Source organism: Oryzias melastigma, linkage group LG22, assembly GCF_002922805.2.
Source record: "Oryzias melastigma strain HK-1 linkage group LG22, ASM292280v2, whole genome shotgun sequence".
NCBI lineage: Eukaryota > Metazoa > Chordata > Actinopteri > Beloniformes > Adrianichthyidae > Oryzias > Oryzias melastigma.
This window is the reverse complement of record NC_050533.1, coordinates 17,552,042-17,568,090: the sequence shown is the minus strand read 5'-3', so window position 1 is coordinate 17,568,090 and position 16,049 is coordinate 17,552,042. Positions and strand designations below refer to the sequence as shown.

At 42.6% G+C, this 16,049-nt stretch overlaps 2 protein-coding genes across 7 annotated transcripts in view; one reads left to right on the top strand and one right to left on the bottom strand.

Moving 5' to 3' along the window:
- The first annotated feature begins 2,689 nt into the window (after positions 1–2,689).
- Positions 2,690–4,683, top strand: insm1b (insulinoma-associated 1b). Its single transcript, XM_024273398.2, has one exon. The coding sequence runs from the start codon at positions 3,140–3,142 to the stop codon at positions 4,616–4,618; it is 1,479 nt and encodes a 492-aa protein (XP_024129166.1). The 5' UTR covers positions 2,690–3,139; the 3' UTR covers positions 4,619–4,683.
- Positions 4,684–7,003: 2,320 nt separating this feature from the next.
- The window catches only part of ralgapa2 (Ral GTPase activating protein catalytic subunit alpha 2), a 95,196-nt gene continuing 86,150 nt past the window's right edge, over positions 7,004–16,049 (bottom strand). For 3 of the 6 annotated variants that reach the window (XM_024297340.1, XM_024297669.1, XM_024297508.1), the window contains one exon: positions 7,004–9,234. In XM_024297340.1, coding sequence (XP_024153108.1) covers positions 9,065–9,234 — 170 coding nt within the window. In that variant the 3' untranslated portion in view covers positions 7,004–9,064. The other 3 variants (XM_024297427.2, XM_024297584.2, XM_036209964.1) reach the window with 3 other exon arrangements.

Sequence of the window (16,049 nt, the reverse complement as noted above, 5' to 3'; positions counted from 1 at the left end):
TTTAATGGGAGGCTCTTTACATGAATAGAAATCCGGTGTTGTGCCTTTGAAGTCTTTGTGTTTTAGCCTGTACTTTGTGCTTTATTTGGCTTCCATTCTACTCTTCAACTTACAGAGTGCATATTTTACTGAAATGCTGCCACCACTACAACCTTTTAGGAATGACCATCAAAGCTGGAAAGCATCCGTCCTCACTGGGACATCGTCAAACGCACAGACAACACCAGGGACACTCCCAGTCGAGTCAGTGAGGTCCATTAGTCTTAAGCTCAGAGCCGTACCACTTTACAAAGCTTTTCACAGCAACCCGCTCTCATGGGCAGCCATCCAACGCACACTTTAAAGTCTAGACAGTGACCTCCGTGTGGCTCTGGTAGCCAAACAAGCCATGGCCTAATTTCCCCTCCGAGTCCTGGAGTTTGAAACCTCCACGAAAACTTCTGCTCCCCTGTTCGTTTGTCCTTTGAAATCCTGCAAACGATCTGAGTACTTGGAGAAACACCTTGAGGGGTTTGATGGAGGTGTTTCCAGAAAACCCAAAGATTTGTCTTAGGGAAAAAAAAAACATCCTGATTTAAACTATATTTAAAAACCAATAACTTCTGTTTTGTTCTACTACCTCATTGTTTCCTCTCTGCTCTCAGTTTTGGGGGACAAAGCCTGAAGCCGCGGCTGTGCTGCGTTCACGGCCTGCCTGATTAAATCTGGATCCCTCGCTGGCTCTCTCCATGGTGCTGAAAGAGCCCTCTATCAGATTACAAGCAGCCAGAATAGGACCTGAGCTAATCCATTACAATAATTGATTGACAGTACATTGAAAGTGGTCCTGCAGTGAACACCAATTACAGTCATGTCCCAGTGCACCTTCAAAACGGCTTGTTTTGGCACAGCACGTGGAAGCAATCATTCATCCGGGAAGTGCAGCAGGCTTCCGTGTACGCGGTGAGAGTAAATGTAATCTAATTACTCTGAAATGACCAGTCTGCTCCACAGCACCTTCAGTCCACATGGTTAATGTTTGACAGAAAGTCAGTGGGGGTAAACTTTCCCCGCTCTCTTCTGGATTCAGTTTTCCTCCTGCAGGTGGAGCAGTGAGGCTCTGAGAGGGAAGGACGGAGTGGAATTTATATTTTATTTCTAACTTTAGCATCATAATTTTATTAAGCATTCTGTATTTTGTTTATTCTTCAACATCCATAAATGCAGACAAAAGAAGAGGTTTAAAAAAACCTCCAGGAGGATGTGGTTCAGCCTGCATTACAGCGACTGCAGCTGTATGATAATTAGGCGCCTATGCTTCCCGTGCGCACAGGGCAGCACACGCCACTGAGCAAACACGCGCATGCGTCCCTGCAGCCAAGGCTATAGCACTCGGCCCACGCTCCCCGCAGAAGATATCTCTGGGAAAGAGGAACTCGTTAAAATGCCATCAAAGCTCGCAGTCCCAACAAACCACAACTAATAGATGTACAGACAGAAAGGAAGAACAAGTGATGGAGCAGAAACGGGCGAACGGATTACCGGAACGGAGGAGGGGAAAACAACAACACGTGGCTGGGGGGAGAACACGAGATGATCGCATCAAAAGTTTATCTCCATCATCAAATATTATTTTTCCTGTCATTATTTGTTCTTTCGTGCAATCAGCCCCCCACACCCACCCCCTCACCTAAGATAACGGTGTGTTTTCGGCAGGTGAGAAGGCACCGGGACACAGAGGCCCATTGAAGGGAAGGCGCAGGCCTGCGGCTCAGCCTCGATTGTGCAATTATTTGACTTGGTCATACTGCAGCTTTATGCAAATGAGGGGAACAATGAACGACGATGGAGATTAATTCCTCCCTGGTCTGCTGACTGAAAGGGGGAAAGAATGCACTCTCTGCCAAGTGTGGCACACCGAGGCATTTAACGACAAATAGTAGTAATAGTGGGTAAAAACGCAACAAGACAAGTTCACTTGTTGAGCGACGGAGACATTTTTAGGCAAAACTGACTGAACATTAACGGAAATAATTACTTATTAATAAAAGTTTGTAGATTTTTGATCAGATTTGAAACATTTATTTGACTTAAATTCATTTTAAAGAGCCTATAATGACATATTCTTAACAGAAAAATCAGATTTTCAGGCAGCGCATGATTTGAACTCCGAACAGCAGTTTCTTTCTTTATCTGGAGCGCTGATTTCGGTCAGCACGCGTCTTGCTGTGGACCAGATTGGCCGCGAGTCCCGTTCCACAGTTAAGAGGTCAATTTGCCTTTCAAGCAGGAAAAAAAGGGATATCCAAGCGCGGGCAGACGCGGCTATTGTGCACAAAGACCGGAGGGTCTTCTTATTATTTATGTATGCAGTGAGAGGTCTGATTTATAGGTCGAGTTATACTGAAACGGACACGTGGCCTAAAATGAAAGCTCACTCTGTGGTGTTTATTTAAGACATAATAAAAATGAGGGTTTGGTTGGTGCGTAAAAGTCGTGCGTAAACAAGCGCATTGTTGGGAAGATGGAGTTTATTGACGGCAACTATTAGGTGAATTGCTTGTTTGACCAACATCACAGCAGACAGCTAAAAGCAGCTTTTAGTTTGCATTTCAGCAAGCTTGTCTCCCCCTGTCTTAGCTGTAAACTGTGATGATTGTGGCGGTGACGGACATTTCCTTTTGGCAACTCGGGGCCCCCCAGAGGAGCGCCACAAAGCAGCGGCACGTGTGCATTTGTGTAGGGGCCCATCAGACCGTAAAAAGAGGAGGGCTCTGGCGTGTGCCTCAGCCGGGGAGGGGCCGAGCGCACACATTAATGTAATAAACCGCCAGTACATCTGCTAAGCTATCTGCACATCCTCCAACGAAATCCACCAAAGCCCGGCTCTGAGCCCTCCCACCAGAAAATCCACTGGGATCTCGGTTTCATCCCATTGGTCGGGGATGCTGCGACAGGGGGGGCGAGAACAATAGCATCATTCCGGCATAAAAAGAGTGGAGCTATGCCTTGGAGACGAAAACATTTCAGCAACAGAAGGATCGATATACTGGGGGGATAAAGTCCCGAAAGCTTCTTGAGTTGCCATATTTTCAACCAACCTGGATACTCCAGACTTCAGCCATCTCCCCAAAGTGCCTTTCTGCTGTTATCCGTCAAGATGCCCAAAGGATTCCTGGTGAAACGAAACAAGAAATGCGCACATGTTTCCTACAGAACCCGCTCAGAGGAAGATGACCTCCAGGAGCCTCCCACCCCAGCTGCCTTGCCGAGTCACACGGACCCCTCCCCGCCGATGTCCGTGGCGTCCAGTCCGGACCGCGCCTCCGCATCTCCGGATTTCACCGCGGCTGAGGCGCCGGTCGCGCGTCTGGAGAAGCCGGCGCAATTCGGGAACCCAGAAACGGCGTGCCAAGCCCTCTACAGCCCCACCCGACCCATCAGCAAGGAGCACGACAAGGGATATTTCGAGCAAAGTTTCAGTCTGGGCTCGCCGATTTCTGCAGAGTCATTCCCCACGCCCGCGTCCCTCTCCGGCCTGGACCACCTCCTGTACGCCCCAGTCGACCTGAAAATCGGCACCAGCAACAGCAGCCGAAGCGGGATCGCCTCCACCACCAGCAGCACCAGCAGCAACAGCAACAACCTTCCGGGACCGAGCAACCGGGTCGCCACCAAACGATCCGCTGGTGACGCAACTGAGCGCAAATCCAAGTCCTCCTCCAAGAAACCCAAAGCCATTAGAAAACTCAACTTTGAAGATGAGGTGACCACTTCTCCGGTGCTCGGGCTGAAAATCAAAGAGGGGCCGGTGGAGGTGAAGCCGAGGGCGCAGTCCTCCGGAGGGAACAAGCCCTTAGGGGAGTTCGTGTGTCAGCTGTGCAAGGAGGCGTACGCGGACCCCTTCTCCCTGGCCCAGCACAAGTGCTCCCGCATCGTCAGGGTCGAGTACAGGTGTCCAGAGTGCGACAAGATGTTCAGCTGCCCGGCCAACCTCGCCTCCCACCGCCGCTGGCACAAGCCGCGCACCAGCGGCGCGCCCACGATGCCGCCCGCTCCGGGCGTCAAGCCCGAAATGGCCAAAATGATGCCGATGGGCGCCAAGTCTGACGAAGCCAAAGACATGAGCGACAGAGAAACTCCAAGTCCGGGGCCATCCGAATCCGGTTCCGAGGACGGCTCATATGACTGCCAGTTCTGCGGGAAGAGGTTCAAGCGCCAGGCGTACCTAAGAAAACACATCATGGGACACCAGGTCCTGCAGAAGAAAGTCCTGGAGGAGCACGGGTTTCAAACCAGCGACCGCCCCATAGAGCAAGCTCCAGTGTCCTCTTCTTCTATAGCATCATCATCATCTTCATCCTCCTCCTCCTCCTCAGAGGAAACCTCAAACCAAAGCCCTCTCAACCTGAGCCCAGTGGACTGCCTGCTGTGTCCGGTGTGCGGGGAGAGTTTCACCAGCAGGGCCGGCCAGGAGAGACACCTGCGCCTCATGCACTCCTCCCAGATCTACCCGTGCAAGTACTGCCCCGCCACCCTCTACAGCTCACCGGGCCTCACCAGGCACATAAACAAGTGCCACCCCTCGGAGAACAGGCAGGTGATCCTGCTGCAGATGCCGGTGCGCCCCGCCTGCTGAAGACAACACAGAACTCGTGCCTTTGATGGATGGAGGGAGGAAGAAAATAAAAAAGAAGGAAAAAAGTAAAAAAAAAAAAAAGTTTGTTATGCTGACTGCCATCTTTCTGCGCCAAAGAAGGCAGGGCTGTTTGATGTTTCAGTGGTGTCTTTTCCATGCCAATCAGTGATTGTTGAATGGTCGTCTCTATATTTGAATTGAGATTTTATTTCTCAAATTAGTTTATCATGAAAAAGGAAGCATACAAAGCGTTAGTTTGACTGTTAAAGGGTATTTTTCTAGCACATGCTCAATGATAGCTTATAGACCTAAGAAATGTCTTAAATTCTCAGAACCCCCACCCCCTCTTCCCGTCAAAATCCGCTTTGGATTGACCGACCGTGATTGCTGTATCACTGTAGCTTTACGCTTAGTTTGTGGATGACAAAACTTGGTGGAAACAAAGTGTGACTTAAGAAATTCCCTGTTTAGTAGAACCACAAATGCCTTTAGTGAGCAGATGAAGCTTAGTCTGACATAGCCTACATACACACACATCCAAATCCCGCTGTATACTGCCTTAAGAAAAAAAAAGTCAACAAATTGTTTTGATTTTGAATGCTGGCACATATTTTATTATCATTATTGAAGATTGTTGCAATATTTTTCACAATATTTATTTATTTATTCTAATTATTTTATGTAACTTATTGTGTTTGTTGTGGGTTTCTTTTTTTGTGAATCGTTCCGGCAGTTTTAAATGTCGTCTAATAGCCAAAATTATTATTATTATTATTATTATTATTTTGGGTCAAATTTCTGAGTTGTGATTTCTAACTTTTTTTTTCGTCGTGGGTCGGGTTTTAATCTTCAATCTTCACAGCTCTTGTTTAAGGAAAAAAAAGAAAGGAAAAACGTAAAGCTCTTACCTTAGATGCAATCTTTTTTAATGACGAGTTATTTTTCTTAAATGTTGGCTTTTATAGCGCTTTGATTGTATGTGTATATCGTTGTCGTCTATTGAAATAATAAAAAAAATATTTTCAAAAAGACACTTGGTGTGAGAGTGGAGTTTTTTATGAATAGTTTCACACTATGACATTTTTCTAAAGGGAAATTTCACTTGATTTTTTAATAGTAACAGTATAAAAGTTATTTTGGTGTATTTATACAATTTTAAAATATTAATTGCTTTCAAAATTACCCCAAATAATAATTAAAAAAACAATTTTATGAGTTTTAGCACTGAAAACTTTGAATATTTTTATTTTACAGCAGTAACCCCCAGAAATTGTAAGTAGAAAAGCTAAAATAAGCTTAAATCTTTATAAATTTCTCAACTAATTCCAAAAAATATAGTTTAAAGAACTTTATTGCATGATCATCTGGTTTTAGAGTGAACAAAATGTTTAAAGTCAAGTTTGAAACTTTAAAAAAGTAATTCTACTATCTTTAAACGCTCCATATCAGGAATAATAATCATCAGAGCGTCCCTTGTTGCAGCTCCATGCCGTTCATCAGACTCCCTCCTCATAAATCATGGTAGCAAAGGCTCAATAGACCTCTGCTTCAGCCTCAGAGAGCCACTTAGGGCCTCATCATAAATCCCCCCCCCTTAAGACCGTGACAGGACACGACAGGAGGACAAAGAGGTGGCGGATCAGAGCTCACCTCTGCAGCAGTAAAACATCTGTCTGCCTCAGAATATCTGGCACAACTCGATTTTTCTTGGGTTTCAGGTGATTTAGGATGCTTCAGGGCTGACTTTTCATCCGCTGCGGCTTCTGACTCCTAAACCACAGAGAGAGCTTATTATGTGGACATTTGGCTTTCACACTAACTTCCATTTCCTTTGCCTTATTATTAATAATCTACCTGCAGGAAGGGGGTGAGGAAAACTTTTTAATGAGCATCTCCTTCTCCTGTAGTGACGGGGAGCTACAGTGAGATATTTGAAGAGTGAAAATTGACTCCAGCCAGTGGTATAACATCATACAAAAAACATAAAAAGAAAAGGTAATCACAGTGTCAGCCTGCTCTGTTGTAACACATTTCAAGTCAATAACTAAGGCAAACAGTGAAAATGAGGTAACATTAGGATTATTTCTCACAGTTTCAAGTCCCTCCAATTATGGTCAAGTACTTTTTTGTGTCTTTATGTGGCCCGAGCGAGTCAGGGCACCTGAAGGTGCTGCTGCTGCTGCACCTGTACCTCCTGCTGAGGCTCCATTATGCTGGCGGCCTCTAAGTAGAGCTGAGCAGCAGGGGAGACAGATGGGAGGAGGGTCAGGTTACCCCTGCTGCTGCTGCTGCCAGCGTGGCCGGGCCAGGGTCAGGGAGCCCATGGAAACACTGCCAGTCTGACACATCCAAAATAAAAAAAAATAAAAAACGAGAACAATGCAGCAAATTTCAAAACCGTTTAATGAAATGTTTGCATTTTTCACATTTCTAACGAACATCGTAGGATTTTCAATCATTAAAAAGTTTGATATGTTGATAAGATGAAATTTTCAAGCTTTTTTTGTTTTTCCTTCTTATATAAAGACTATTATAAAGGCATTAATGTATTTATATTAACGGGGCATGGAGGCCCCTCAAATTTGAACAAAATGTACAAGGATCTTTAAAAGGAGAAGAGAAAAATAATATATCAAGACTAAGACAAATCGATTTTTTTCACAGGTTAAAGATGCACAATCTTGGTCCAAACACCTCCAGCAATGAAACATCTAAAAAGAGAGCATCCCTTTAGAGACTTTTTGTAATTTACAATCTTTAGATCGACATCCTGGGCAGGTCTCATTAAAATCACACAGATGTGATCGACATATCTTTACATTCTTTGCTACACAAAAACAGGTGGAATGTCCTGGTTTTCTTATGTTCTGCTTCAGGAATGGACGCAGGGAAGAGGTGACGGAGGAACACGGTAAGGCATAGAGTGGAACAGATGGGGATAGTGTTGCAGCTTGGGTGGAGACCTCGGAGGGCGTGAGTGTATTTGCGGAGGAACACCTGGCTGCCATGGCGACCTGCAAGTTGGAGGAGCGCGAGCGCCGCTTTGGCTGTTGCTAGGAGGGCGAATGAGTGTTCAGCTCTGGCATGCCACCTAACTCCACCCCCCCACCATGAACCCTCCACACACATCAGGCCTCAGGAGGCCCGAAGGGAAGAGAGGATCCTGGGAAAAGAGGTCTCCACTGATTTGAACCCATCTGCTCCTTTTTTTTTTTCTTTTTGGGGAAATTAAAGCGTGCTTTCTCCGTCTCCATAAGAAAAAGTAAATTTTGAGTTGTAAGGAATAATCCTACAGCAGAGGACAGAAGTTACACGCTGGCACTGTGAGAAGCTCAGTCCAACCCTCACAAAAACACACACCGACAGCAGCGTGTGGAGTTTCACCTGAGGCTCTGGTGGTCATCTTTCAGCTAAAACAGCACATAAATACACAACACACAAAAATAATAATTAATCAAATGGAAATCTCTCTATATATATCTAGCAAATATACCTGACACGTGATAAAATTCACAAAAACACAACTAAGAACATTCAATGTCAATAATGAGTGCAAAAACGTTTGTCGGGAATGTCGGAATGTCTTCGCTTTATAGGGAAACGGATCGAGGAAAGAGACGGGAGGAACTTATCCAATTACCGGCCATGAGTCAACGCTAACGACGTCAGGAGACAATTACAAACGCAGTCTTTTCTCATTCCAGCCCAGATGCACAAATCAAAGTTCGACAAAATCTATCAGAATTCACTTAAAATGGAAACATGAGAGTGGAGGATAAAATAAAGCAAACAAATCATTTCAGTTCATTTGGAATCAGATTGTCCTCTCCGAGTTCAGAACTAAAAGTGTGTGACGGAGCAAACTGCAGGGTCTCCATACCCAGGTAGTCTGATCTGGGAAGGCAATCACTCCGAGTTGATGATGATGATGGTCCACAAACGCTTCAAACTGCTGCTATGAGGCAGGGCAGCAGCTTCAGCAACACACAAAAAAGGTAAAAAGGCAGAAATCTAGAAATGAACAGCAATCTCTTGTGCAGTTTAGCATATTGTCATTCAGTGCTTTGTTACATCCTGTTGAAATTGGTGATAAAGAAACAGCACGGTTCCCTTACGATAGTAAGAACTTTGTTTTTCTAGAGCCTGGAGGGCACTCTAGAAAAATGAGAATAAAAATTACATCTGCAGCATCAGCTGAATTCAAGACTTTCTAAATCGTCGTCTTAACCACCAGGATGAACTTAAATAGTTTAGAGTCGAGTCCATCTTAAACCAACAGCTAAAATCAAATGAAATGTAGGAACACATCAATTAAAAACAACTTCAACATGCTCCAGTTTTTATGACACAAAGTAAAAAGAGAAACATTTGCAGTCACAGCTGGCTGTGAGGTTCAGAGAGAAAAGATTCAAGGCTCCACTCCAGGAAAAAAGGTGACGAAAGAGCTCAGTTGGAGGATTTGCTTATAGCGCTGGCTGATCGGCGGAGTTTTCCGGAAACTCTGTGTTTTGTGGAGCGGGGCATGGTGGGAGACACCTGTTCCACAGAGTCTGTGGTGGTGGTGGTAGGGGTGGAGGTGTTTCCGCCTTCGGTGCTCACACTGCCGGTGAACGATCCTGAGAGGGGTCATAGACAGAAAGATGAAGAAATAGAAAAATAAAAACATGTTTTTCTGTTGCTTTTATTTTGTTTTAAACGTATATCCCAGCATGCTTTGCCATGCATGTGTCTCATGAAACCAGAATCCCCCAGATCTTAAGATTTTCACCAACATTTACAAAGAAAAAAAACAAACATTAAAAGCAAAGGTTAGAATTTGAATGAATTGTCCTGGAGTTTGTTAGAATTGAGCTGGGAAATGACATGCCTTTGTCACATGCTGTAGAAAAGCAGAGCTTGTTACAAGGGAGCCAGGTTTGTCCCGGATGTTTATGATGTAAAAAGAAGCAGCCTATGCGGCTAAAAAGAAAGTGCTGGCCTCACAGTGTGACAGCAGACCGCCGTGAATGAAAACAAATTACAGATTACACTCCTCGAGCCTTCCCGTTGTCAAACATTGTCCTTTTCCACAAAACGTCACATCGGTGATTACGGCATGGCGGACGGTAATAAGCAAGAAGGTGGACATGAAATGTTGTTGAGGACAATTAAGTATTGTGAACACCAACTTTCTTACTGTGCCCCAGACCAAATCTAAACCACATGACCCCCCCTCCCCATCAAGGCCTCATGCCTGGAGTTTAAACAACTTTCCTGCTTTGTTGGGATGGCATCTGGTTGCCTATTTTCTTTCCTATCCTTTTATTTCCTGCCATTTTTCGGAGGCATCTCAAGTTGCAGCGGCTAAAAGGAATGGCAGATGGCTGGAGTAACAGACACTCAGCAGCACAGTGGATACCGGCAGCATCCAGGGCTGCGGCTCGCTGGGAGGAGAGGCTGGGCTGCAGATGAAACGCTGGGTGTGTGCATTGTGAAGGGCTGCAGGGGAGGCGAGGAGGAGGGGGGGTTGCTGCACGCGCTTTTTCTCAAATCTGCATATGAACGGAAAGGAGGGACGGGCTTGGCTAAAAAAAAGGGAAAGAAATGGGCGGCACTGATGAACAGACAATTTGGCATTCCCGATTCCTGTTTTCATTCCAACAGTTAACAAAAATGAGAACGGATTTAAATTGAGACTTTTTTGAAATTATGAGGGTAAAATGTTTCACTATTTTTCTGTACTGATATTAAAACTTGTTAGAAGTAATTCTATGAAAGTGACTAAGAAACTAACCTGCTCTTTGTTTTTTTGTCAAAATTGCCTCATATTTGTTTCAGACATAAAGAGGGGAGAAAAGGAAAATAGTCCCTCTCAGATCATCTTTTGAGCTATTTTAAGTGTTCCCAGTGGTATATTAATTAGCATTGTGACTTTTTTTTTGGTTATTTTATAAGACATTTTTGCCGACCGGCAGTACTTAATTCTCCTCTTAGTTGTATTGCTGGGAGCAAGGCCGGCCTCTTCCCATCATCCATCTGTTTACGTGCTCTCCAGGTAGCTTAAAACCCCTCACAACCCCAACCTAACATCAACGTTGCAACAAAAACGGTGAACATTATTGGAGCTATCCGGTTTAGAGCCAGGTCGGACGAGGAAAACGAAGACGTACATGGATTTATTTGTTTGCAAGTGGATGCATTAGAATGGAGCTCCTGGCTCGCCGTAGTAGCTTTACGTCACACTTTCAAGCTTTTTCAAAAAACGTTTTTGCATCTCCTTCTGATTTAAAACCATTTGATTAAAGAAATACTCTTTTAAGCTCAATCATTTTCTTACTATCAAGAGAAAATATTAAAAACACAATTTTCATCTGCTCTTTAAATGACACCACAATCCCATTGGTCCCCACTAGTCCAGTTCAAACAAGGCCAAAGATGACAAAGACGTCTTCCAGTGTGGCAGGTGTTACTCTCCGAGTCTGCCCCAGGCAAACAGGCACACTCCAACAGGAGGAAATGAGGAGGGAGGGAGGGAGGGGGTGAGGGGGGTCAAAAAAAGAAGAAAAAAAAGAAAGAAAGACAGAAAAGGCCGAAGTGTTTGCTGGGGAAAGAGATAAAGGGACGCCACATGCAGAAGCGAGGACCAGAAGTGTAGCCGTATTGTTCATGCTGCTACTTAGTGCTAATTGTTGCCACCGAGCATCACTCTCAATTACCAGGCTGGTCCAAACAGTAGGACGCCCCCAAACAAACAGGTTGTTTTTTTTTTTTTTTTCTTTCCCCGTCATCTTCTCTTTTCGTCAGAACACACAGTCCATGAAGCTTTGTTAGTACTGAATGAGTGAACGAGCAGAGGGCAGGTAGGCTGCTGGACTAACACAAGCTTTCTGCTTGGACTCAGGGCTTACCTTCACCACATTTAGCATTGGGAGCTTTAAGATTTTTTTTTATCTAAAAGGGAGAGACAAAGTAGAACATCACGTGAGAAAGTAGTGGAGATATACCCACACAGCACATCAGAACACAACGCCGCTGCAGAAAGTCCCACTCAGCCGGTGTGTGTGGTACCACAGTTAGTTATTACTGTAGGAGTGGGTTAACTGGGTTTGAGTTAGTCATCTAGAAGCATCTCTCCAGAAGAAACCTTGATGGAACCTGATGAGTTTGTGATTTGAAGATCACAGAAGTTAGATTGTTTCAAGAGGAAAAACATCAAAGTTGGGCAGCTCACATTGGAAACTTATTTACCACCAATGTTATGAGTAGAGAGGTGGTTAGGCTGAAAGATGGGGGGGCACCTCGGAGGGTCAGGGCAGCTTTTATGTAGTTTTATCCTCACGGAGAAGACTTGTTTTTTAGTGTGCAGCTTATCATTTTAAGAAGTACAGCAAATTACCAACACAGAGCAAAAACACGAAGCACAGCACTGATGAAGGAGCGTTCATGTGATAAATGGACTGGCTCATGCAGGAAGCCGTGATGTTGCACTGAAACTGAAGTGAGCTTACAATCAGAGTAATGGACGCTGAGGCTGTTGAGGAGCCAAAAAACAGAGATGGACACTGACATGAGGGCTTCAGGTTAGGACTAAATTGCTGACAAACTGCTGGGGTTTTATTTAGTGAACAGCATGCAGGACCGGTAGCCAAACACAAGACCTGTATTGCATTTACAAAAAAAAAATAAAAATTAAGAGCAAGTCCATGTAATTGGATGGCTCACGGTGCCCTAAATGAATGGTTGTCATGCCTAGTGTGAAGGAAGCAGGCAATCTTACAGTCCAGCTTGGCCCAGGGGTACTCCATGTCCCAAACCATCCCCGGCCAACGCCTGCACGCTGTCATGAAGCATGGATGACATGTTAGTGGCAGCAATGTGAGCCATAGCAGGCAGGACGGACAGACAGCCAGATGGATGGACAAGCTCTCATAGACTCCTGCACACAATCCTGCACCCCAGTAAAGAAATGGGACTGCTGCTGCATGCTCAAAAGAAAGACGAAAAGCAGTCAGCCGTCAAAGACACATTTAAAGCATGTGTACGGCTGATGGGACACAGAATAACAGATTTACTGTAGATCCAGTGCCCAGGATGCATGAGGCATAAAGCATTGAACACAGCAGGCTTGTTATTTAAGACAGAGCAATCTTACTTCTGTATGTATACAGAAGAACCTGTAGCAAAAAAAATGTACATTCGAAAGCAATGACTAAAGGTTTGGTTTAAAAAAAACATTTTTTTTTGTTATAAAAAAAGTATTTAACTTTTAAATATTTTCGGTTCCATTTTCTTATTTTAAAGAGGCCAAAAAGTGCTTCAGTTTTGAAGGGCCTTTCTATATTTTTGCTGATGCTGACCTTCATTCAGTTAGATTCAGGAAAACAAAATCTCCTACTAAATCAATAAAAAAAATCCAGTCTTTTGAATACCATAATAGAAATACACTTAAACTAGGAAAAACCTGATAAACTTTGAAGGAGTGGGTGTCGAATAGCAATAGAGATCACTGGTGATTGTAAATTCAGACAGGTCCGAGATACCTTCCAAATCCTTTTTGACTATAAACATGTAAAACTTACAACATTTGAGTTTAATATACCAGAGGGAGAGCTGTTGGCATGGTTGCAGTGTCATCATAAAGATAAAACAGCAGTTCTGCTGTTTAATAATGTTCCTTTACAACACGTGTACAAACAATATTAATTAGTTGACACAAATTACGTTTTTTTTCTTTTTAGTTAGGGTTTTCTAGCATGAGATAAAGCGGTAAATCCGGTAAATCCTTAAACACTTTAGGTTTTTCAACTTATAGTAAATTAGAGTCTGACAATAACTAAACTCAAAGTTTGTGCTAAAGTGTTGATCCTTCACTGTACTGTTAAAATGTCTGTTTAACTCTTGCGATATCCTATGCATGTTTACATTAAAAGTGGGGTCATCTGGACCCCATAAGATAGCACAAAGGTTAAACACAAAAGCTGGCGTTAACGTTTGAGCCAAATAAAAATTTCTCAATGGAAGGGTTAAAAAAAAAAAGGAAAAAAAAGTTTCTAAAGGCAAATATCAGGTGCTTAAGTTCTTCTAATAATCTGTTTACATGTAAATCAAACTTAAAATGATCTACTGCAGCAGCAAACACCTTATCACAAATATTTTGTGCAAATTGAGACTCCTTCAAGAGTGGATAAAGTAAATGCTCCCATCTATTACTGGATAATGATTGTTATTATCTCACTATCCAGCCGTGCAGATGTATTATTGGCTAGCAGGTTTACTCACCCAACCTATACATTTTTAAAGAAACTGATAAAAAAACTCAGAATTCTCCCCCTGAGTCAGCTCTGATCATTTTCAAAAGGATACAGTACTTGTAAGCCCCATATTCTGGACATTATCCCACTTCAAAGATGAGAAAAGTTTGTAATGTTCATTCTAGACACACTTCAACTGTGAAAGACAGAATGTCATCATGGATTCATATTTAAGTAGGGGCGGGGTATTATAAGCAATCAAACTCTTCTTGACTTTAGTTATTAACTACAATATGTAATGAATCAAATGTGACATAAGTACATCTTTTTTATTGTTTGTTTTCTAATCAATGCATTTCATTATTTCTGTTATGAGTTTGACATATTTGTGTGTTTTGTCCTGTATTTTTCACAATCCATGCTTGAAATAAACCAAATCAATCAATTAATCAATATCCTGCCAAAAGTCCCCGAGCAAATGTCCAGGCTCATCTGAAATTTTCCAGAGACGATCCAGATAAGGGTTGAACACCTCTGATCTGGATGATCTAGAGGCTGATTTGGAGAATGATGTTTTGTTAGATCAAACCAAAATGCAACCCCTTAATATAAATTCCACTTGCCATGTTTGGAGGTGCAAGAATGCAGAGAATAGCATCCCAAGAACAATACATCCACTGTGAAGCATTAGGAATGTGAATGCATCATGATTTGGGTCTGCCTTTCTGCAAAGGGGACAGGATATGTTTTAAGGAAAGAACAAGTGGGGCCATGTGTGATGAGATTTGGACAAAAACCTCCTTTCATCAGCATTAAGGATGAAATATGGTTGAATCTTACAGAAGGACAAATCCCACAAACACATCACTTGGGCAACAAAGGAGTGGCTACTTAAACATGTCAATGTTCTGGAGTGACCTATTTAGTCTCTGGACCACTTGGGAATCTGTGGAAGGAGTTGAAAGTCCACGTTGCCCCCAAAAGTCACAGCTCTTGAGAAGATCTGCATGGAAGAATGGACCAAAAGAGGAGCTACAGTGCAAACCTGCCGAAGACCTACAGGAAACCTTTGATCAACCAGAGTAAAATTACAAAAACACTGAAGTAAACTTGCATTATTGACTAAATACGTATTTCCTGTAGCATCAATGTGATTTCCTGACTGTTTTTTTTCATTCTGTCTCACAGTTGAAGTGTTCAGTGACTGACAAATACTTAATGTGCCCTCATGTCCTTCAAACAAGGTGCTGTTTTACCCAAGTCAAATCTTGAGTCAACAAGTTTTACTAAAATAAAATCATTGGGCTTGATGGTTGACTAAATATTTTGAATTACTCTGTTTATCTGTTTTATTTAAAATAATGGATTTTGCACTAAAATATCCTAATATTTAAAAAAAAAAAGTAGAATCAGTCCAATTCTTTTGGCTAGGTTGACAATGCAGCAGACATTTCATACAATAATCTATTTCATTTAGGCGATCACTTATTTAATCTAAAACTATAAAAAGTAAAGCAGGTTCACAAAAATGCAATTAAAAAAGCTGAAATTTTGGGATATCGAGGTTTAAACACATATCAAGATATGTGTTAATTTTTACACATATCTGCTATTATCAGTTTTAACATAAACTTAATCATGTTTAATTCATTAACCTCCAGTTGTGTGTTTTTAGAGTCATTATAAGAAGCTTTGTTGTAGCGAGGTTAGAAGTAAACGTGCTGTACATTACCAATTTTATATATCAGCATAGCAAATTATTATTAGGAGGAGATGGTGAATAGTTCCACTTTGATACAAACTTCAAAAAACTATATATATATATATATATATATATATATATTTTAAAGTACATATCTGTGTAATGATTGAGCTTTTAAACAGTGGCAATGTGATTTCTTCCATTGTGTTCCTCCTTTAAATCTCATAAGTTCTCAACTGTAGATAGTTTGAGATTGTAAAGTACCACATTCACAGAGGCTGTGTGCAAATGTCACCCTGTGTGGCAAGAAAAGAACCAGAAAAAACCTGAGAACGCAAAAAGATAAAACAAAAATCAGCAGCAGGTAACAAATTTAAAGAAACGTCGCCGTATTTTTTTTTTTTAACACCTCTGTAGAGGTGGCTGGCTGGCAGTATGGAAATGTGGCTGACAACCTCTTGCCTGCCTTAATATCACACCTATTGTCTGGAGTCCAACA